General features: G+C 41.7%; 1 protein-coding gene across 7 annotated transcripts in view; it reads left to right on the forward strand.

Annotated features, from left to right (window-relative positions):
- Positions 1 to 16052, forward strand: part of phactr4a (phosphatase and actin regulator 4a) — a 33969-nt gene extending 17917 nt beyond the window's left edge. For 5 of the 7 annotated variants that reach the window (XM_087834756.1, XM_087834757.1, XM_087834758.1 and 2 more), the window contains 12 exons: positions 45 to 215; positions 305 to 385; positions 463 to 1593; positions 3186 to 3554; positions 7067 to 7640; positions 8176 to 8402; positions 11429 to 11588; positions 11837 to 11892; positions 13902 to 13963; positions 14071 to 14208; positions 14701 to 14777; positions 14922 to 16052. In XM_087834756.1, the coding sequence (XP_087690882.1) occupies positions 45 to 215; positions 305 to 385; positions 463 to 1593; positions 3186 to 3554; positions 7067 to 7640; positions 8176 to 8402; positions 11429 to 11588; positions 11837 to 11892; positions 13902 to 13963; positions 14071 to 14208; positions 14701 to 14777; positions 14922 to 14937 (3062 nt within the window). In that variant the 3' untranslated portion in view covers positions 14938 to 16052. Of the gene's footprint in view, positions 1 to 44; positions 216 to 304; positions 386 to 462; positions 1594 to 3185; positions 3555 to 6431; positions 6564 to 7066; positions 7641 to 8175; positions 8403 to 11428; positions 11589 to 11836; positions 11893 to 13901; positions 13964 to 14070; positions 14209 to 14700; positions 14778 to 14921 lie in introns of all 7 variants that reach the window. The other 2 variants (XM_087834759.1, XM_035909710.2) reach the window with 2 other exon arrangements.
- Positions 16053 to 22987: the final 6935 nt, after the last annotated feature.

Consider the following 22987-nt stretch of genomic DNA (forward strand, 5'->3'; position numbering starts at 1 on the left):
GTTGTCATGAGTTGAAATTGTTTTTCTGTGTCCTGTTCATGCAGATGATGAGGTTGACCTACAACAGAGCACAAAAGGAGGTGAGGAAGGCAGCTCTGGTGGAGGAACGCCTCCAGCTAAACGCAAAGGCAAGTTCCCCAAAATGGGAAATATCTTCAAGCCCTGGAAATGGAGGAAGAAGAAGCCAAGTGACAAGTTCACAGAAACATCCATAGGTATGCTTACTACAGGATTTTGTCGCGTTTGCATGTTGTGTAAATCATTACATCGTGCTTAGTGTATGTGGTTTTACTTTTTGTTTTAGTTTTGGAGAGGAAGATTTCAGTTAGGAAAAGCCGCCAAGAGTTAATTGCAAAAGGCGTTCTAAAGGACGAGCCAGAGAACGGTAGGTAGACCTGTAATACGCATTCTGTGGCTGAACTGGATCCAACTTTAATGACACTTGTTTCACTGTTTTGACAGAGAGTAATGAAGTGAACCACTCCAAAGCTCCACCAGTTAAAAATGGTCACCCTGTGCCAATGGCTGTGGACAGGTTCTCAGAGGCGGGGGTGCGAGTGTCTCGAGGGGAGTCGGACATTAAGGTGAATTCCAGGCTACCCCAACTAGATGAACGTCGTAACCGAGTTCCGTCTGACGCTTCTCGAAGTAACCGGGCACCGCTGGATGTGGACACTCATGCACGGCTCGCTGTTGATGTAGACAAACGAAGCCGTCTGCCATCAGATATTGATAAGAAAGGAGGAACTCTACCTCGAGGGTCTCAACAAGATGATAGATACCGTAGAGATGAGAGAAGAGACGTCAGAGATGAAAAGAAGGACAGGGAAGAAAGAGATAGGCGAGAGGAAAGAGAAAGGGATGGTGGAGTTGACCGGAGAGAAGATAGAGACTACAGAGAAAGGCGAGAATGGAGGGATGAAAGGACAGATAGAGACAGAGAACGGCGGGACCGGGACGAGCGTGAGAGGCGGGATCGCGACGAGGACAAGAGGCGGGACCGCGACGAGGACAAGAGGCGGGATCGGGAGGACCTTGAAAGGAGGGATCGGGATGAGAGGGAGCGTCGAGTCCGCGAAGAGAAGGACAGGAAAGACAGAGATGAAAGAGAACGACGAGAGCGGGAAGAGAGGGACAAGAGGGACAAGAGGGATAGGGACGACAGGGAAAGGAGAGACAGGGATGAAAGAGAACGCCGTGAGCGGGAGGACAGAGAAAATAGGAAGCGTGACGAAAGAGAAAAAAGGGATGACAGAGACAGGAGAGAAGAGAGGGATCGGCGTCCCGAGAGAGACTGGCGAGAGAACAAAGATGACAGGGACAGAGAAAACCACGAGAGGAAAGATGCTCGAGTAGAGAGGGAGGACAAACGGGATAACTTGGCCAAAAGAAATGAGAGAGAGAGGCCAGGACCCCAGCGGTCTGTGGACAACTTTCAGCCTACCATCAGGCCTGCCTCTGAGATTGACTTGAGGCCTCCTCTCCAGAAGAGCTCCTCAGAGGAAAGCAAGAAAGTTCGCCCTGCGTCAGAGTCTGACCGAAGGAGCACCCTGCCCAGATACGCAGCCCCTGCAGAGTTCAGAGAACGATCAGGTGAGGTCTCTCTCTCAGAAGCCTTTAGTGATACCCAAGTCGTTTGATCTGCTTTTTGATAACTCACTGAAGGAAACTTGAAAAAGTGCATTTCGGACAAACTGAAAGTTCGTCTATAACAACATTTGGTTTAGGTGGCTGGCCAGAACATGTTACAGTAAACGGATGGTTTCCTTTTAACCTACTTTTTGATACTAGTCTCATCTTTCAGCTTCCTTTTGTGTCAAAATATATTTCTTACATACTCACCAAATGTTAATTGGACTTTCTACTTGCTCAAGGAAAACCACAATTCAACACAAAATATGCTAAGGTGTGGTTTGCAGGTTTAATTTCAACCTTTTGTCACGTTATGGGCAACATGGCCATTTTTGACAATTGCGATTTCATGAAAATGTGATGGCACTGATGTGCTTGAGCTTTCTGTGTCAAGTAAAGAGCAGTCACTCTGGACATGAGCCAGCACACAGTGATCTGATCATGAAAGGTTTACCCACAATGCACCTTTTGAAGTTGTCTGCAATGAATTATCAAAAATACATCCTGAAATTGTGCAGTTTTGCAGTACAGATGCTCAGCTTTCTGATGACGTTTTGCTTGCCTTATACTAAAGTTATTGTACAAAAGACAGCTGATTCACGTTGTAAGCACTGATTTTTTTTTAATTAATTGTCTTAAATTGAATAACCCCTGTTGGCCTGTGAGTGAGTAGTTGTTGGGAGTGCAGTAGTGTGTGTAGCACATGTCTGGATTTCACAAGCCGCAAGTTTTCCATATTGTGTAAGAACAATGATTTTGCTTCACCCAGCCTTATTTCATCTTAAACAACTTTTTGCTTCTGCATCAGTGTAGTGGCACTTCCACAGCCACTGTATCTGCATTTCATGTAGGGAAAAGGAGTTACTTACTAAGCTTGTAGTGACTTAAATGTTTCAAGTGGACTAATACCAAGGCAGTTTATTGTAATTGAACCATTTTTGTCTGCAAGTTAAATTATCTGTTGGTTGATATTTTGTTATCGACCAACAGATATGATGGCAATTCAAATTTGCTGTCGTATCTGTTTAGTTGATGAAACCAATTTGAATCTGCGATGTAATTTCTTGTGTCTGTGCCTGTTTTCTTAATCAGTGGATGCTTAGTTATGATGAAACCGCTGCTAATCAGTGTCCTGATGGTGTTGCAAAGGCATTTTAGTAAATGACTAAACCTTCATTTTGATGGGCTAATGAAGATGAACCGGTGAGCTTAGAGACATGAATCTAGGTGAACACGAAAAGCGGGAAAACAAATCATTAAGACCCCTCTGTGCATCTTTGATCCTCCTTGTCTGCTGTGTGTGATTTTTACATTATGTGATTCACGTTGCCTCTCATCCTCTAATAATCGCAGAACCTTGATCCGAGCTGCCCTCCCTCTGGTTAAGCTCTATTATTTTATAAGCCTGACTCAGGCATCAGCTTCTCCTTCAGCGTTCCCTTTCATGTTTCCTGTTTATGCAGCAGCATTTTGTGTTTATGCAGCAGCTTATTGTGACCTTGTCTTTAATGTGTGTGTGTGTGTGTGTGTGTGTGTGTCTACCCCCTCTGTAGAGTCCGCTGGTGTCCGCTTCACCCCTGACACTCCTCCAACGCAGGACTCACAGCAGTTGCCTCTCCCACCCAAACAAGCTTTGCTCCCCCCCAAGTTCCTTGCTAGTCCTATCTATGAGTCCACCAGGAGTCCGACCCCCTCCTCGTCTTCATCCTCTTCGTCTTCCTCTTCCTCCTCCTCTGCTGCTGTATCTATAGCCAAACCCCCAAGGACGGTGTCCCTAATTATAGATGACGCTTCCCGACCTTCCCTCATTGCTGCTTCCTCAACTGACTCTGACACACCGCCCCCCATTCCTCCCCATGCCAAACAACCTCCTGTCCCCCCACCCAAACCCACCAACCGCAACAGCAACCCTGCATTGCTTGGTGAGTTTGTTGCCTGCTTCTGCAGTTTTACATTGTTTGTTTTTACAGGATTCATCAAACAAAATCCCAAAATGGCCTTTTTAGGAGCAAGTACAAAGACAACAGAGGGAAGATGTTTTGGTTTTATAGAAAAAGAGGCTATTAAATGACATTTCAATGCTGGGTTTAAATTGTCACTGACTGTAGTAGTGGTAATTCTGGTGGAAAAATAGAATAATGGAAACATTTTCTAATAGAAAAGCAGGTGCAGGTGGACATTTTTCCTTTAACTCTGGAGATCAGTGAGTGTTTCAGAGTTTTCCCCTGTTGTTTATGGGAAAGGTATGTTATACATGACCAGATAAGTCTTTCTACAGACTTCAGCAAATACATGGTGCTCGACAGTTTTAATTACTTGGAATAGGACAGGGCCCAAGTCTGTTTTGTTGTTTTTTGCTGTTAGAAAGGAAATGTTTGCAAAGTCTTTGTTTAATTCGTCATATTTACATGGAACATTAGGTAAATACTATTTACCATAGTAAACGCTCTGCCTTCATAGAACCGATCTGTCATTAAAGTCATTATTACAACTGTAGTTCACGTCAAAATAGATGCTGTGAAAAAGACCTTGTACAGTGACTTGTATATGAATAACAGCGTGATTATGACTTTGTTTCATATTTAGATCTTGCAGGTTTGACTATTAGAGAATTCAAAGACATTGTGATTCTATCTGAAAGAATTGAATAGAATAATCCTTTAATTGTCCCACAAGGAGAAATTTGGTTGTAACAGCAGCAGAATAAAAGCACATATACAAACAGAACAGAAACATAGACAACGTTTACAGAAGAAAATATTTACATCATGGAAAATAGTTACAAAACAGAGTACTGTACAGTTATTAAGATTAAAGTATAGGTATTTTTTTTAATATATGTATAAACTGAGAAAAGTAATGTGCAAGTAAAAATAGTCCATAGAAAATAGTCCATATAAGTAGATAGAAGTGCTTTTTCCCCCCTTTCTTTCTTTCTGTTTTGGTCCTTACAGAAAAGGTTAGCTAAGCACTTAGCCAGGCCAGCCTAGAACCAAACATCTTGCTGCAACAGAGAGCTACAAATAAGGAAAACTGTCTCATAGTAATCACATGCTCATCCAGACACTGACTGTTGTTTGTCAAGGTCATTCTTGTTGCCAGCTTGACTTTGACATTCAAGATCACACAAACACAAAACAATGCCTGATCAGGGCTCTGCATACAGTCATGAACAGACATGTTAGTTAACTCAAATGATTCCTTTACATCTTTAGTTGTTGTTCTGAGGTCACAGATCAGCTTTGTGCTTCATCCCACTAATAAGAGAATGACCACAGAACTAAGTTGTCTCCATTTATAGACATATTTCAATGGGCTGAATGTAGACTGATGACTTCAACCTTTTCCAGATAATTTCTCTCTTTGTTGAGGCATGCTTTACATCAGCAGATGATTGTTGTTAATGTATTTTCTAAGTGAGACTAGCTCTAACCCAAACCTCCGTGTTTGCTAAACCCTTACTACAGTCAGCTTTTGTTATTGGCCAATGGGCTCACATAGTTCAGAATCAGAAAGACTTCATTTGTCCCCAAGGGGCAATTAAGATAGTTCACGTAGGGATATATGCAATTAAAATATACAAGTGTTTCAGACCTCATTAAAAGTATTAAAAGCCCACAGTAGTAGAATTGCTCTTTAGTGGATTTGAAGTTGTAAATGTGCTGCTTTTACTTCACCATTTGAACATGATGTAATCCTGATATACAGAATATCCGTACTTGTTCACGGATGTCACTGATGTGTGCGCTTTCCAGTATGTCACCAGTTGTGAAGTTTCGGTGTTTCACTCTCAGTCGAGGAGACACGCACGAGCTTGCTCCTTTTATGCAGCATTAGCAGTATTGCACCACAAGGCAGATTTATGGGGGGAAAAAAAAAGGATTGGCTTTTAGTATTTATCTCTTTGTCCCAGCATGCCACAGCTGCTCCTGTTTACAGCACTGTATCTGAAACTTGCTGATTCTCTGTGGCAGTGACGCATTCCACTGCCTTTTGTCAAGCGTTGCACGTTACTGCAGTATATGATTGTGATAACGAAAAGGTCTCATCTTCTGTTTTCAGCTTTTATTTCTGTTCCCTTATTGATGCTTTGTTCCTACTTCTAAACTTTTTAAGGCTGTGTTATATTAAAAACTATGCTGTGTGATGTGTAAATCATTTAATGATCAGTATTGTGCATTTAATGATAATAATAATAATAATAATAATGGATTGCATGTATATAGCGCTTTTCGGGGCCCTCAAAGCACTGTACAGTTCCACTATTCATTCACTCTCACATTCACACACGGGTGGAGGCAGCTACAGTTGTAGCCACAGCTGCCCTGTAAATAATTGAGACTGATATTTACATTTGGGGTTTTAATTTAGACCTGCAATAAAAAGGCTAAAGAAGGCCAATGATGATGATGATGATGATGATGATGATAATGATAATATTATGAGAGTCCAGCTGATATGTATATGTGATTGTAGCTGCTGCTGATGGGCCAGCCAAAATGAGAAAAAACATCATTTCCCTGTGATTTAATTCCCTGAACTGTCAGGAACGTCTACCACACCACACTTTAGTGTTTTTTTTTTTTTTTTTTTTTTTAATGCAACGAGGAAAGTGCTTATCTTTTGCTCTGAGATATTTTCCACAGAAGTTGTTTACTGTGTAATGATGGATGTACACTCTGCTTCTGGCAAAGTAAAGCCAAGAAACCATTATCTGAACCCCCTCCCTCTCGTATTCATCTCCCTACTTGGAATGTAAACCCAGCCCTATCCCTGACATCTCCACTCATTTTTGCCAGCTTCCACGTTGAACAGGGGCTCTAAGGTCAGACAGCCTTGTTACTGGACCGGCTGGAGACGCCAGAGTGAGCTCGGCCTCTACTTTTCTCTACCCTTGTACCTGCGTCACAGTCCTGGCCAGTGCTGCTCAGGTACCCAGAGGGGCGCTACAATCCTGGTCTGTTGTAGTAAAGCCTGGAGAGAGGTGGAATAGAGCCACAAACTTCATACAACAGGGAATACCTCACCTTCATTTAACCCCAGACCTCCATCGCATGTGTTTTTGTAGTGGTTGGAGCTGTTTTTTAGCTCAGCTAATGTATGGCAAAAAAAGCTCTGCATGGAAATGTGGTGGGCATTTAATTCTCAAAATGCTCTAAGCGTGTTCATCACACTGGAATGTTCATTAAAAGCCTGCTGATACAGCTAATACCTGTGTTATCCTCCACTGACTCAGCAGCCAGCTCTGAATTAACAGGAACATCTCTCCCTCACTAAAAATGACAGATTTGCTTTTTGTTCATTTTTGTTAATAAAACTAACCATACTCATTTACAGATTGAATGTGCGTCTTCACCTGCTCATGATAGGTTGTATATGTTGTCATCATGCTTTATAACAGGTACTGATTTGTTGTTGATTCTCTTTTTAACAGCAGAGCTTTCACAGGCTGGCTCTGGTGTAGGTGTTGTCCCGGTACCAACCAAACGCTCTCCGCCAACCCCACCAAAGAGGACAACCCCTGTCATCAAGCACCTTTCTGTGGATCCTCCTCACAGTCAGACCCCAGAGTCTGCCACCCGTGAGCCCTCCCCTACCCCTGTTCTGGTGCCCCCTGCTGTCCTGAAAGGAAATAACACACAGGAGAAGACAAATGGAGCAGTTCCTGAGAACTCCACTGAGCCTCAGCTTTTACCGCCCTCCCACATACCTCCATCTCCCCCCAGGGTTCAGTCGCTCCAGCCACCCAGCATCCCCTCCACAGGTCCCATCCCCACGACGCAAATTAACCCGCCGAGCCCAACCACCGAGCCACCCAGCCAGCCTCCACTCCTCCCTCTACATGTTCGCATCTCTAGGGCTCTGGCCAGTCCCGGTGCACCTCAGCCAAACCCAGACGGTTCCCATAGAGCCCACTCACAGCTGTTTGAGAAGCCACCAGAGATCCCCATAGAAGTGGGGGGTAACTCACGGCACTCTCTCCCCGTCACCATCGAACCACTTAGGCTGTAAGTGCTCCATATGCTTCACATTATGCACTCATTATATAGTGACCAACACTGGGTAGGCACAGGAGCATTTGTTGTTGTTTTTGTTGCGTTTTATTTTTATTTATCTATTTGGAACATGCAGATGCATAACAAATCAAGAGGCACATTTGGCTTTATTTTGGAAACATAGCTTCATGACAGAATAGTTTGATGTGGATTAATGTGCTTAAACCACATCATAATAATAAAACTATTCAAAGTTTGAATGAGCTGCTGCAAACATAGTGTGTGGCTAAACTGTTATATCAAAATTAAACACCTTTGAGTCTTCTATACCAATCGGTACAAACAGATGTTGGTTGATGGAGGCAAACAACATCTGTTTTATTGCCTCAGCTGCGCACCAGGGATGGGCATTTCAAGCAGAAGTAGTTTTCAAATTCACAGCAAATATTTTATAATGGCACCCCACCCAATTGCTCCCAAATGCAGTGTGCAGATTTGTGACAGGGTGGGCTTATTGCTCTTTAACAGCTGCTGTGTTCCTTCACAGGCCAGAAGACGATGACTTTGACATTGAAGAGGAGATGCGCAAACTTACCCCTAAGCCGTCCAACCAGCTGGAGCCCCGCAGCAGGAGAGGCTTGATTGGAGACCCCAGAGTGTCCGTCATCCCTGAGGGTGGAGGCCCTGGAGACAGCGAGGAGGAGTCGGACTCAGATGGCCCCATCCTGTACAGAGAAGACGAAGAAAGTGATGAAGACGAGGAAGGCCCTCCAAGTAAGTTCTACTTGTAAAGTGACATTTAAAAATCCCACTTATCTTTAAGTACATTAAGATGAATAGAAAATATTTTTCACTTCGGCTCACAGCCAAATTAGTGTCTCTCATTTCAGGAAATTGTTGTTTTCAATAAAAGCAAAGAATGTGATATGATATCAGTGTAATGGGCAATACTTCCTAAACCACTATGACATGAAGCTGACAGGTTTATGGTTTCAATGTTCCTCAAGCACTTCTTCAAGTGATGGAAGACTGCATCTCCTTATTTACATAAGACTGTCAATAGTCGTTCTGCCAGTTTCTTTCCTCGTGATGCTCTGTTCTTTTGGAAAAAATTGTCTCACTTTGTAGATTTGTCTGCACACCACCTGCCAGAGGTCTAAAGGGCTGTTCATTATTTTTACTTTCTACGGGCAACAACAATTCTAAAGACATCAAGGCTTTGAAAAATCATAAGAAGAAAGTGTACATGAAGCAAAGTCTGTCTTTTTTTTCCTTTAATATTCTCTTCTGAATGCTTTGCTTTGCACACCATTTATAGTGGTCTTCAAGGACTTTTTACATACACGGAGCTGTGATTGGCTGCTTTGCTTTCACTCTGCGTTCTAACTCACCACACCGGCACAGTTTCCTGCTTTAAAACTAATGATGATCTCATTAAGGTCAAACCAGCTATTAAATGTGGTTAGATGTTTCCTTGAATTCTGAATAGATTTTCCACGGCTTCTCCATCTATCCACTGTGTTAACCCCACACAGTTACCATCCAGTTATTTTTTTCCTCTTTAAAAAAAATAAGCTACAACTATAACCAGAATTCCCGCATTCTTACTCATTAGACCATATTTCTAGTTGTCCTGACACACACACACACACACACACACACACACACACACACACACACACACACACACACACACACACACACACACACACACACACACACACACACACACACACACACCAGGGTTCGCAAAATTTCAAAATCCCTGGTAGCCCTTCGGGCAGGGACTCTTCAGTTTTTGGTAGCCCAAAATAAATTTAAGTAGCCCGAACTAAAAAAAAGAGCAATTTTTTGATTGATGTTTTGTTTCCTGTTTTGTTTCCGTTACAATATTATACATTAAAGTATAATATTCTAACGGAAACAAAACATTAGTCAAAATTGTCACACCAAAATTGAAACACAAATTACAACATTGTATAAAAATTACAATCATCAACTCAAATACTTGGTTCTAATTGAACAGAAATTTCTATGAACTTGTAAGAACTGTGTAGGACATGAATCAGTCTGTGTCAGATCCTGAATTTGAAATTTCCACTGAAGTCACGGGTAAGAGGCAAGTGGAACCAAGATCGTGGCCATTTGCTTTTTTAAGTTTGCAAAGACTGCTAAATTGTGCCAGTGGTAGTTCACTCTTTGCAACATAGTACGCTGGTCTAAACAGATTTTTCAGGTTTCTTTTTAGTATGTTATTTGCAATTGGTGTTTGTTCTGGGAAAGATATTGCAGACTGAGCAATAATGCATTTCTTGCATTTCTCATGGGTTCTAATGGGGGCCTTTCTTTAACAGTAACAAAGGCGCTTGTTGACTCAGAAATCGAGGGAAAACCAACAACACACCCGGCAGAACATTATTTTATTTACACGGGTGCACAAAAGTGGTCCGCATGTGTGCATTCGCTGTCAAAATAAAAGACGCTCACCAGATAAGAAGTTGCAACGCACGTTTGCGTCCATATAAAAGGCACTGTTTTTGTCCGCTAGAGTGGGACCAAATCTCTGTGCGTTCATCATTTGTTTGAAGCCAGCTCACCTCCTGCAACCACTTTTCCGAGAATACGCGCTTCTTTTGTGGTTCGGACTCCTTCTGACATTTCTTTGGAGGTGGAGGAACATCACAGTAATTGCTTAAAGGAGCTTCTTCGACATCTTCAAGAGTTCTAAACAAATGTCTGTCCTCCTCCAAAAAATCTTATGTACGCAAACACGCGTTGCTTCTTATCTTGTGCGCGTTTTTTATTTTGACAGCGAATGCGCACCTGCGGACCACTTATGTGCAGCCCTGGTTATTTAGCTCGTCATTTTGCAGCCACAGAAATTCTTTTGTCCATGAAACCATAAAGCTGCACTTTCTTTTTGCCTTATAGTCTGATTTGTCATAACTTTTCCGTTTTGTCACGTCTTCACCCTGACCTGTCTTATTTGGCTCAGCAGAACTAAAATATATATCCTGCTGCTTTTACACACGCACTAACATAACGCTCAGCGATTCTCTGCGCGATCAACCTCTCACATGTTTAAGCTGTGGGAGATTTCACTTGTCATGTTTGCATAGTAAGCTAACGATTGATAAGACAATGTCAGAGGAATTGGTGCGCAAATTATCATCACTCACCAGTCAGTGCTGTCGCTCTCTATACACAGTTCGCGCGATTGCAAAGTGAAAGCAAAAACCAAATTCAAACGCAATTTCAGTATGTCACATATTGACAGTGGCTCACCGATGCCAATGACATAATTACCCAGCTACATTTCCGAAAGAATGCAAAAGCATTGACATATATTTTTCCTTCCTACGATAGCCCGACGGGCAGGGCAAAGATAGATTTTGGTAGCCCGACTGGAAAAATTGCTAGCCCCGGGACGTCGGGCTAGCGATTTTGCGAGCCCTGCACACACACAAAATAAAAAAAAAATATGATTAATTGTAAAAACTGAAAAAAATCATCTGTTGCTTGCAGAGATTTCCAGCATGTTCATAAATTCACCAGGTAATTGGAAATGCATCCTTTTATCTTTTTGGGGAAACTGGTCTCCATAATTTTCTTTGAAACTGCTTTGATCCTTTTGCTTCTCACACCGAGGATACTGGCTCTGAGCTCTTACTAACTTGAGCTTTAAGCACTTGGTCTTTATTAGCTTCTTTGAAATGTCCATGTTCAGCTGTGTAAAGATGATTCAGGTGTAGGCATGTTGTTGTTGTTGGATGTATAAACATGCCTCTTGTGTGTAACAGGTGGGCTGGCGAGTCGAGTGAAGAGGAAGGACACGCTGGCACTGAAACTGGAGCGACAAGAGCGAGAGAAGGAGAATCAGGATAACAATGATGGCATGAGCTGGAACAATAAGGAGCAGTGGGAGGAACTGAGGAACAAGATCGGGACCACACTGACACGGTAAAGGTTTTTAGGCACCGAGAGTAAAGTTAAGACAGTTTTGGGGAAAAAATGGGGCCTGAATAGTTTTATTTTTTTAGTTGGCTTCACATTAACATCCAGCAAACTCCAAAAAGTAGAGTGAGATCTGCAGCACTTCACTTTCTTCTTCAAAACACACCCTCTCTCACTGTCCTGTCTACTCTTCACTATTTATCTAATGAAGCCAAAGAAAAATATGCTCAGTCTGAAATATTGTCTTCCCTCAGGCGGCTGAGTCAGAGACCCACAGCAAAAGAGCTGGAGCAGAGGAACATCCTTCCAGGTGAGCCTATTCATTTATTGCTCTCTCCATCCTTCACGTCTCCATTCAGCTGTGTGTTTACTCGCATCTCATTCGTCGGCGCTGTAATGTTAAGAAGCCCACTTTCTATTTCCTCATCTTTGAAATCAATAGAGAGCATTAGTCATTCACTCATCTGTAAAATGTTTTTCCTTTTTGCCTCAGGCACCACGGGTGTCACTAAACACACAGCAGTCTGGACATTATTGGGTCTGAGAGCACTTTATTACAAGTCTGTGTGTGACTTGAATAAATACACCAGTGCACGTTAGAGAGCCTGAATCAGTTATTTATCCAATGTTCCTTTAGGCTCTTCAGCTCGGCATGTCTGCTTGGTGTCCATATTGATGTTGAGTCTAAATTACTCATTGCCTTCCAGACATGGCAGCGAACACGTGCGATTAATGAGTCACAGCCACTACATTTACTATATCAAGTCCATCTGTCTCACGGTCAGTCACCAGGCAGCTCTGTCAGTGCTGCTGCTTTGCTTTAGTTAAGAGACTGTCAGAGGTATTCAAATTCAGGCCTCACAGCAGATACTGACCTTATTAAGGACCTCGGGTTGCTGCCACATGTGATGGAAATAAATTAAATTCTGATTTGCATTTATGTTTTTCCCCCTCTGTTTACTTCACAAAAATAACATTTTGCATTCAGTTCAGATGAAAATGTAGATGGAGCATTGCTGTCCTGTCTGTTATTAGCCCATCATTCTGTGGTTGACGCCTTGTCCTGTCTAGTTCCTGAATCTCTGGGTTGCAGTACAAATTTGAACAAGCTCACCAAGGACTGTGTACAAATCCCCACTCTTTGTTAAGAATTGAATACAACCTGTCCTCGTTATCCAGAATCTGTGCGGTGGGAGAGAAATCGCATGCAGTAGTGAAGTAACTGAAACGTGTGCAGTACAGCTGCACAGCACAATTCCAGAAGCTGTACACAGTGTGTTATTCCTTTTAACCATTAACCTGAAATCAAAGTGATGGACTTTCAACTGCTGGTGCTGGAAAACCAATGTTCTGTAACCGGCATACATACTGATATTAGTTGATTTAAAAAAAAAAAAAAAAAAAAAAATTTCAGACAAACGAAACAAACTGAGATATTTATGAGTCCTTAACTACGATAAGATGATACTGCAGTTTCAAATAATCTGCTCTTATTGTCACAAGTTTACAATTAAATACTTGTTTCCACTCTGCTCGGATCAGAGGCCTGTACTATGAAGCAACGTCAGTATTCCTAGGGTATGTTTTTGTTATCCAGATTCACTCACTCTTATGTTGGCGAGCTGCAGCACTCACAGTCCTGTCCTGTGGAAGACGAGCTATAGGATCCGTGAAAGATTGGTCAGATGCTACCATCACCACGGCTTCATGTGAACTTGTAGGGGAAACCCTGGGTTAACTTCATACCTCTGTGTGACTGCTTGTCCTGATCACCACTGTTAGCTTAAATGAACCCAGAGAGTGGAACGATGCCCGGAGCCTAGTGAACTCAGAACAGGCCCAAACCTGTGGTGGTTGTTCCCAACAGGGATGTTGTAGAGTGAGTGCCCTCTGATGGACAAACTGAGGTCAGCCGCTACCCTCAAGTATTTCAACACCTCTATATTTTTTGCCTGAATTACCAAATATATAACCCAGGTTTCTGAAATAAGAAACCATTGCTTACATGTTAAAACACAAGAACGGAAAGTTCAAAACTATGAGGAGCAGATTATCTGTGGTAGATCACTGATGCAGCATCACTGTGATGCTGAGTGGGATTCCAGTTTTCAAGGATTCATTCTGCCCCGCTGCAGCTCGCTTGTCCTCAGATGACTCTACAGAACCGATGCTCCTCAGCGTGCTAAAAACAATGCAGTGCCTTGTGCAGAGCCAGGCAGTGATTAAAGATTCCAGTGAGGGCAGCGTGCCGACAGCAGCTCAGGTGAAATCTATCTGTAGCGTTTCCCTCTCTCATGGAATGTGCTCTCCTCCCCACAGCCAAGAACGAAGTGGACCGACGTCTGGAGAGAAGCGAGATCAAGCGGAGGCTCACCAGAAAGGTTAGGATACAATAAAGTGACTTTATCTTTAATGTGACAGCTTGTTTTTGTTGCTGCTGTGGTTGTGACCAAGAAACTGACAGCAGCCTTGTTCATTCTACCATCAGCTGTCTCAGAGACCCACAGTGGCCGAGCTTCAAGCCAGGAAGATCCTGCGTTTCCATGAGGACGTCGAAAGCACCCACGCTGAGGACTACGATCGCAGAGCAGACAAGCCGTGGACGAAGCTAACACCTGCTGATAAGGTGAGAGACTTCACCTTCTAACGCATCTGATGCCTCTCTTTATCGTAACAGGCCTCCTGTGGTTTGGAGCTTCTTAGCAGTGGGTAGCTTAAACATTGCAAGTATTTTACCACTCTGAGGATTTGCATTCCAAGCAGATTTGGTATCAAAGAAGGATCCCTGGAATGCAGCACAGGTACTGCATAATGGCTGGGTTTAGACTTACCAGGTGAATTACCGAGCCAAGTGAAGCTCATTAAATGTGTAGGAACAGAAAAAAATGCGTGTTGGGGAGAGAGGGGAAACTGGAATATGGCATGATATCAAATACAGATTGAGTTTGTTCGAAAAGTGTGTGTGTGTGTGTGTTGTGGAGCATTAATAGTTGAGGAATCATCAAAATACATGACGCTTTGATCCGTTGCTGCCTTTCTTCTCCTGTGCTCTACTCTAAACGGATAAAAGCCGTTCCCACTCAAGCACTCTCTCTTTCATGTCTCCTCCTCTTCTCAGGCTGCTATCCGCAAGGAGCTCAACGAATTCAAGAGTTCAGAGATGGAGGTCCACGAAGAAAGCAGGATCTATACCCGGTCGGGCTCATATATAGCTCTCATTAAACATTCATCCCAGCTGTTTTTCAGCTTTATTCAGCACATCAATTCTTTATGTGCTATTTGCTATTTTTGAGTGTAGCATCTAGACTGACCTCTTGACTTTTCCTCTCTTTCCTCCAGGTTTCATCGGCCTTAGTTCTCCGTGCCGACCAGTATAGCACTTAAACTGGGAGGAACGAGGCGGTACAAACCCCCACCTCCCCCTTCTCACTGCGAACTGAATATGTGGTCCCCTTTGGTCCATTTTATGTATGTATATCTTTTTTAAAAACCATGCCTGCTTACCTGCTGAAGACGGCGTCACTAAATGGAACAAGGACTTAAGGAGCCACATCTGTTCACCCACAGTGAGGTCTAAGGCAGATCTGACACTGTGGAATTCAGGAAAGGAGGAGTTTGTCGGTGCATCCATGTTGGAGACGCACGGTGCCAACACTAAAAAGGGCGAGCGCCACGTGCGAACATCCCCGTTGTATTGGGGACTCAGAGACTGACCTTGAAGGGGGTAAATCTCTTCCCGATGCCTTGCCTTCATGAATATATTCTCCCTTTCTTCCAGAACAGAAAGACTGTGCACACAAAACAGTTCATATTAGCACTGTTGATGGTACCACTAAACTGACCAGTTTAAAAACTGTTTATTTGAGTGTACCCAAAGGTGCCACACAGCACCTGCCTTACTACTGAAATCATCAAACACCTAAAATAATGAAAGGCTCAGACAAAATGTGAAAGACTTCTTTACAACTGAGTCGTCACTTTGTTTGAATCAACAACATACTGATACTTACTGACAGTGACACATAATATCCTAACGTGTGCATTTTACTGTACTTTGCTGATCATGTAGTTGATTCTCATGGGACATATCCCTAGATCATTTTTTAATAAGGCACCTTATGTTCCTTAATCAGGTATATAGAAAACTATAAAGTTTTTGAACCTCTAATTAAACTATGTTTATAACTGAATTATTCACAGCATGAAAATGTACATATTTTTATTTTCCTGGCTGTTTTATGGTACTTTGTATATGCCATAGGTGGCTGCTATTGTATAGATCAATTGTGTAGATTTGATTTACTTTGTATTGTAAACTACTGACATGTTTTAATTCTAAAGTATTTCTCAGATATTATCTCCTAGTAGTAATGGTACTTTTTTTTTTTTTTTTTTTTGATACAGAGACCATTAAACTGTTTTCCAACGACACTGAATAACTGTACAATCCGCTCAGAAAATAAAATGTGATTTGTCATGCAGTCCAGTGAGATTATTTAAGTCTGTTCATGCCTCTGTCTGCTGATGACATGAATGCAAATAAAGCAGAAATGTGTGAATGGGAGGGATATGGCCTTTTAAAATGACCAGATGAGGGCAGTGTTATAAAGATGTGGTATATAAATAAGTCACCACCATCTGAGCCTAAAGACAACAGACAGTTAAGCCATGATTAGAATATCTTCTTCCTTCCAAGTAGTGGATCTGTCTTTAGAAAAGTGCAGCTGATGTCTCTTTGACAAAAGACAATTATTTGTCTCTCTAACCCGTGATAACACCTGTGATAGCAGTTTGTAGTAAATGGACAGTCACAGTAGCGGCTCTATTCTACAATAGAACTAGTCGAAGGAGCTTGCAAAGAAAAGCGTCTGGACTTCTTTAAGTTGCTTGAAGACGTTTCACCTCTCATCCGAGAAGCTTCTTCAGTTCTAAGGTCAAATGGTGGAGAGTCCCAGATATAAACCTGGTGGGAGTGTCCCCCCACAGAGGGACAAAAGGACCCCCTGATGATCCTCTAATCGCCTGAGCCAAGGTGTGAAACTGGGTGTGGGTCCCAATCAGCCAGAGTTTCGGGTGAGTTCATTGTGAAACCTGGCCCCACCTTATCATGCGAATTCCTGAGGTCAGATGGCCCAGGATGTGAGTGGGCGTTAAGGCGTCTGGGAAGGGATCTCAAAACTGGATTATAGATGGCAGAGGGCAGGGACTCTCCACCATTTGACCTTAGAACTGAAGAAGCTTCTCGGATGAGAGGTGAAACGTCTTCAAGTAACTTAAAGAAGTCCAGACGCTTTTCTTTGCAAGCTCCTTCGACTACAATGACCTGGATGACTGAGAACCTTCACAGACATACAGTAGAAATACTGAGTGATTGTCAGAATGAACTGACACAGTAAAAATCTCTTGTTTCCAACAAAAACAGCAGTATATCCTACTTAACAGTAAATGTTTTCATGTACACAGGATACACTGATCAGACATAACATTGTGACAGGTGAAGTGAATTACACTGATTTTCTCTTCATCATGGCACGTGTTAGTGGGTGGGATATATTAGGGAGGAAGTGACATGCTAGAAACAGGAAAAATGAGCGGGCGTAAGGATTTTGGCGAGTTTGACATGGGCCAAGCTGTGTGACATCACAGTTTTTTGTGTATGGAGCTGCAGACCTTTCAACACCGAAAGCACCGACATTGGGCATGCTTACATCAGAACTGGACATAGGTGATATATATATATATATTGATATAGGTGATACAGTACTATGAGGTCTTTAAGGTAAGATGGGGCCTGATTATTCAAGACTTTGTATGCACCACCACACAGTCACATTATTTTGCCTAGTGTGACTATAGTGCACAAATGTCCCTGCTCTGACTTGGGAGGTATAAACACAATAATCAAGCAGACCCAAAGGACCTCTGCATCACTGGCCATGCGCTCAGCACACGCTGTTGGTATTCCTAACAAAGCGATTGCAGAGCGTCTCAGATGTAATGCAGTTTATTGTGACTGAGTTATCCCATAATCAGTCTGTATGTGTTATTTCCTTTGCAAGTTTAATTAGCATGATCATGGTCACAAGTAGTTTCAAATGTTGAGAATATATCTCTCATTAAGAAAGAATATTTACTGTAACCCTGATATTATATTAATAAGATCATGTTTAAGTATTAGTTTAATTGCAGCACACATACTGTTCTGCAATAATTCTACCCAGATGTATTAAAAATTAGTCAAAGCACTAATTTTTGACTATTTTTTTTGCTCTGTAACTGTTGCTAGTTTTGCAATCTTTATGCCGTACTATTAGCAACCCTGTAAGCTGCGAGCTGTGGATGCCAATTCAAGGTCTACAGAGACCTCTTGTGAACATTCAGTTCAGTTCAGTTCTTTATTTATTTATAACGTGCAAAATCACAGCAACAATCACATCAAGGTACATTATACTGTAAAATAAATCCCAATGATCAGACAGTCTGCAATGAGAAAGCACATGGTAACAGTGGGAAAGAAAAACTCTTTTAACAGGAAGAAACCTCCAGCAGAACCTGGCTCAGGGAGGGGCGGCCATATGCTATGACTGGTTGGAGGTAATTCGAGGAAGACGGGACAAAGATGCTGTGGAAAAGATTAATAATAACTAATGATTAAATGCAGAGAAGTTTATAAACACATGGAGTAAAAAGGGTGAGTGAAGAAAAACTCAACATGCTGCATCATGGGAAGCCTAGGCCTTTTTGCAAAGTAACTAAGGGATGATTCAGGGTCACCTGATCGAGCCCAAACTATATGCTTAGACATCTTAAAAGTAGACAGTGTGTCTGTCTCCCATATTGGGGTGATACAGTACTATGAGGTCTTTAAGGTAAGATGAGGGCTGATTATTCAAGACTTTGTATGTGAGGATTTTAATTTTAATTTAACAGGAAGCAAATGAAGAGAAGCCAATATGGGAGGAACGCGCCCTCTATTTTCAGTCCCTTTCAAAAAGAGAAACATACTTATTCCATATTGAGTTATCTTCTCAGCAGAAGATGATGTTATTGTTGTTATAAGTTAAAAGAAAACCACATTATTGTCACACATTCTTTGATCATGACTGCACAGAATTGAGATTGAAAGTGCAAAGTCATTTAATGTATACAATAGTCAGTATGCCTGAATAGTTAAAGTTGCAGTTAACTGAGTTCTTGATTTGCTCATCTGTCTCTGACAGAAGACTCAGGCCAGACATAACCAATCATTTCAATATATCTTTCACATACGGCCCTATGAAACCACAGCTATTGCCCCCTGGTGGCCATAGTAAACCGTATCGTGTTGGTGTTAAGGCATTCAACTTTTATACTGTCTACAGTGGCAGCCCCAATAATCACATGAACCCACTCTGTTGGCCTTTTAGCCCGAATTCTCTGTATTAGCTGTTGGATACCAGTGCTGCTGCTCTATGTTTTGATCACTCAGCACAAAAATATAATAGTCATTTGCTGATTTGGTATTACCTTGAGTTTGTATTTGCTGTCACTGCCACAGAGTGTTGCTGTCATTGAGCCTCACACCCTGGCTAGTAGCAATGTCTTGCTTTTGTGAGGGAAAGCTAACCTTAAATCAGCAGTAGCTAAAAATCTTCAGGTTCAGTTTACTGTTCCACTCTCGACACTGCCACAGCATTTATTTATTTTTATTCCCAGAGCAACAATTTACAGACAGAAAAGTTCCAGAATGTCATTCTACACAGAGCCGCCAAACAGCACACTGAAAGAGTTAAAGACTGGCTGTTGTGAACATCGTGGAGCATTTATAGGTAAAATTTCTGTGCATATAAGAATTTGATAAAACAAACAGTTTGATCATCTGCTAACTGAAAGCATTCTTTTTCATTTTAGAGGCAGCTGGTTCGATGAACACCGCACAAGATAGAGCTGAAAGTTCTTTATCAGTTAGTAAGTGCCTCTGTGTGCTTTGACACAGATCAGATTATGTCATAGCACGGGGACAACGAGTCACCCTGTGGGTTTGATAAGGAGTCTGCAGTCCTTTGCAGGAGGACTTCAACAAATCCTCTAAAGACATTAGCCTTGAGCGTGTGGGTCCTTATCAATAGGCTGTCATCAGTAAATTGCTTAGCTAGTTACCACAGCGTCAACCTTTGTGCACACATGGCAACTAGAGTGTGCATGCATAGGACTAATTAATCTGCTGACATCTTGGCCAGAGGTCAGAGAAGAACAACAGCAGTATACTGTTGTTGTTGTTTTGTTTATACAGCCATTATCTGTTTTCTAGCTTCATGGGATGGCAATGACTCGTCTATGAAGCACTGATGTCCCCCAAAGCACAGCCAATCTCAAATCTTCACTGTACTCAAAATGAAGGAAAAAGTTATGTCTTTGCTTGAATATTTTATTCAAAAAACATAAACAACACAGGCTGTTGGTTACAAACAGCTAATGCTACCCAGTCATAATGCCAATGCTGTGGTTGGCTTTGACATGTCATTATCATAATTCAAGCCAATCTTGTCCAGTTGTATGTGGCAATAATATTAATAACAATAGTACAATCCAATGACACACTATTGGCTGACACAGCATTTTGGAAACCCCGAGCTACAGAAGAGTTATATTTACCATTTAGTAAGTACGAGTATTTAATGACGTCTATTGCTTATCACAGTCTATTATAACTGACTCCACTTTCCCTATAGAAAATAATAAAGTGAGAAAATGGGTTTTATTTATATATTATTTCTTTATTTACACATTTATTTATAAATATACATAATCACTGTAAATGGAGAAAACTGTAGGAAGCAAAAATAATGCATCTTGCAGAATAAATAACATTACATTTTAAATGAGAAGGTTTGTTTTCAGTCTTTATATTATGATGATTATGACAATTCTACGTGAAACTGGTGTAAAGCAATTTCCATATATTAGACTGGATAATCTTTATTGTCTACCTATCTATGACGGGAGACAAGCTCTGCTTTGTTTTTCAGAAAACAGTGAATGCATAATTAGCTGGAGCGCTGGCAACTGTTTATTGCTGAGTTGTGATGCGTTCATCTAGACTTGGGGGGAGAATGAGCTGAACCTGTTCTCCTCCTGGATGATGCTAACCATGGCTGCTGCAGGGACTATGAAAATTAGATGTCCAGTTTGTCTTCCTGGGGACCAGTCGAGGCACTGAGTTATTTTGGCAAGCAGCAACATTTAGGGACAAGTCATAATCTAACCACAGTCCTAGTGCATCAATGTCATCTGGTTGGAATTAGTTTTCAGTACGGGATTTGGGATTTTAAAGATGAAAGAGATTATTTTTCTTTTATGCTCCAGATGGAGGCTTCTAGCTACCAAATCCCAGGTTCTTTCAGCAAAGGGCTCCATCCTGATCACCTTGTGTTGCTGCAGCTGACAAATCATAAAATGAGGACATTGCTCAAATGACAGTAAGGCTGCTGAGAAGCTGATGGGAGGTAATAATTACATTTTATGAAAAATAACAAAGCCTCGTGCCACTGTCAGTCACCTCAGCAGAGCTCACAGTGCTCATGGACATGGATCATTGGGAAAATGTGTTCTGTGGTATCATGAGGTGGAACATTGAGGCTGAACAGCAACACGTTTCTGTAAAACATGCTCTTGGTGTCTCGCAGGTAGACTATGCAGTTCTGACCAGGATGCACTTTTACAACCTCCAAGGTTGTCTGACCACACTGATTTCTGATGATGTTCTCAAGTCCAGTGCTGATCTGTGCAAAGTGGGAGCAAGAAACTCAACAGATGATTGTTACCACCTTAAACCACCTTAAAAACAACGCAAAGGGGCAAGATTTGATCAAACCTTTTTCTTGTTTCAAACCCTTGCGTACCAATGCTGGTGTTATCTGTTTTTTCAAAGGTCAAATTTGTACCTTAGCCAGAAATCTGGACACATGATACCACTGAAGTGCAAACTCACCCATCTGTTGTTAAGAGCAGTGAACGGGGTCGGTTGTAGATAAAAGCAACGCGCTTACAACCTCTACATTTTTGATTTGTGTTTCTTGACTCACACCTTCCCATTTGTATCCATAAACTTGATATTTCACCTCTTACATGCTTATAGACAATAAATATTTCCTTCTGTTAAAAGGCGAAAGATTTGGAGGTTGACAGGGGATTTAGGGTGGAGGGTATAATTTCCCAACTCTCACCAGAGACCCAAGTTTACAGATACACATACATCAATATTGTATGTTTTTGAATTTATTATCAATTCAGAATGTTTTACCTGGTCAGGTTTAGGCACTAAAAACTATTTGGCCAGAATGAGGAAAAGGTCAGGATTTGCCTTTAAGTGGCTGCTACCTGAGTGGCACGTCCCCACTGTGGAAAACATGTGTGCTGCAGACATGAAATAAACGTCCTAATGACATATATGAGTTCCAGTTTGTGCAGACTCATTTTCGCACACATCCTCATACACCTCCCACTCACTCTATAAACAAAGTTGACCTTGAAGACCATGCTGGATATAAAGCAAAATTTAATTGGATGTTAACACGACCCCACTCTACACCCTACAAAGTTATATCTCGTTGTATTATCAGATGTCAATCCATTCTGTCTGATAATATTTAGAAAGTACATGGTGAATACAAAAGTACAAAGGGGTATTAGGGCCACATTAAAGAAAAAATGCATTACACTTAAAAAAAAAAACCCATTGTGACAATAAAGCACCAGTTCACAACAAAAGTTACCTTGAGAGGCTTTGTATTGTAAAATAAGGAACCTCCAATCATAGAGAGAAAAGCCCAAAAGTCCGATGGTTCCTTGTGAGTGAGAAATTTGCAACAGCAGAAAAGAAGAACTCCCGATCAACAGGAAGACCTTTGTCAGGAAGAGGCTCAGGGAAAAACAGCAGCAGTTGCATTGTTATTCATCAACTCATGCAATTGACTCTTGTTCATTCACACCACATTGCACAGTGGGAATTAGGCCGATCCTTAGAAATATCCTTTTCATAAAAGAGAGGCACATAATCAAATCTGACAGCGCTGAAAGCTTTTTCTTATCTATCCAGCCAGACCGAAACCAAAGTGTATATCACACAAGGTGTTCCAAATCTCTATTGTGAGCCTTCCATTTGCCTGACTTTCATCTGGCTGCTGGAAACTTCAGTACATAAGACTGAATGGGAGCCTTTTGGACTGAGAGCCCTTGTGGGAAAAAAAAGAAAAAAATGAGTGTAACAGAAAGAATGGCGAGAGCATAGCACTGGAGTCAGAAAGAGTGAAAATAGTATGAGAAAGTAAGGAAATAGAAAAATATGGGTTCAAGCTCGTGTGTTTATATAGATCCTTTCCCCATAAGGCCTGACTACTTCTAAGCAAAATGGATTTTCAATGGCA

The sequence above is a fragment of the Neolamprologus brichardi genome, chromosome 22 (genome assembly GCF_056152115.1).
Source record: "Neolamprologus brichardi isolate AB-2024 chromosome 22, ASM5615211v1, whole genome shotgun sequence".
Classification (NCBI taxonomy): Eukaryota; Metazoa; Chordata; class Actinopteri; order Cichliformes; family Cichlidae; genus Neolamprologus; species Neolamprologus brichardi.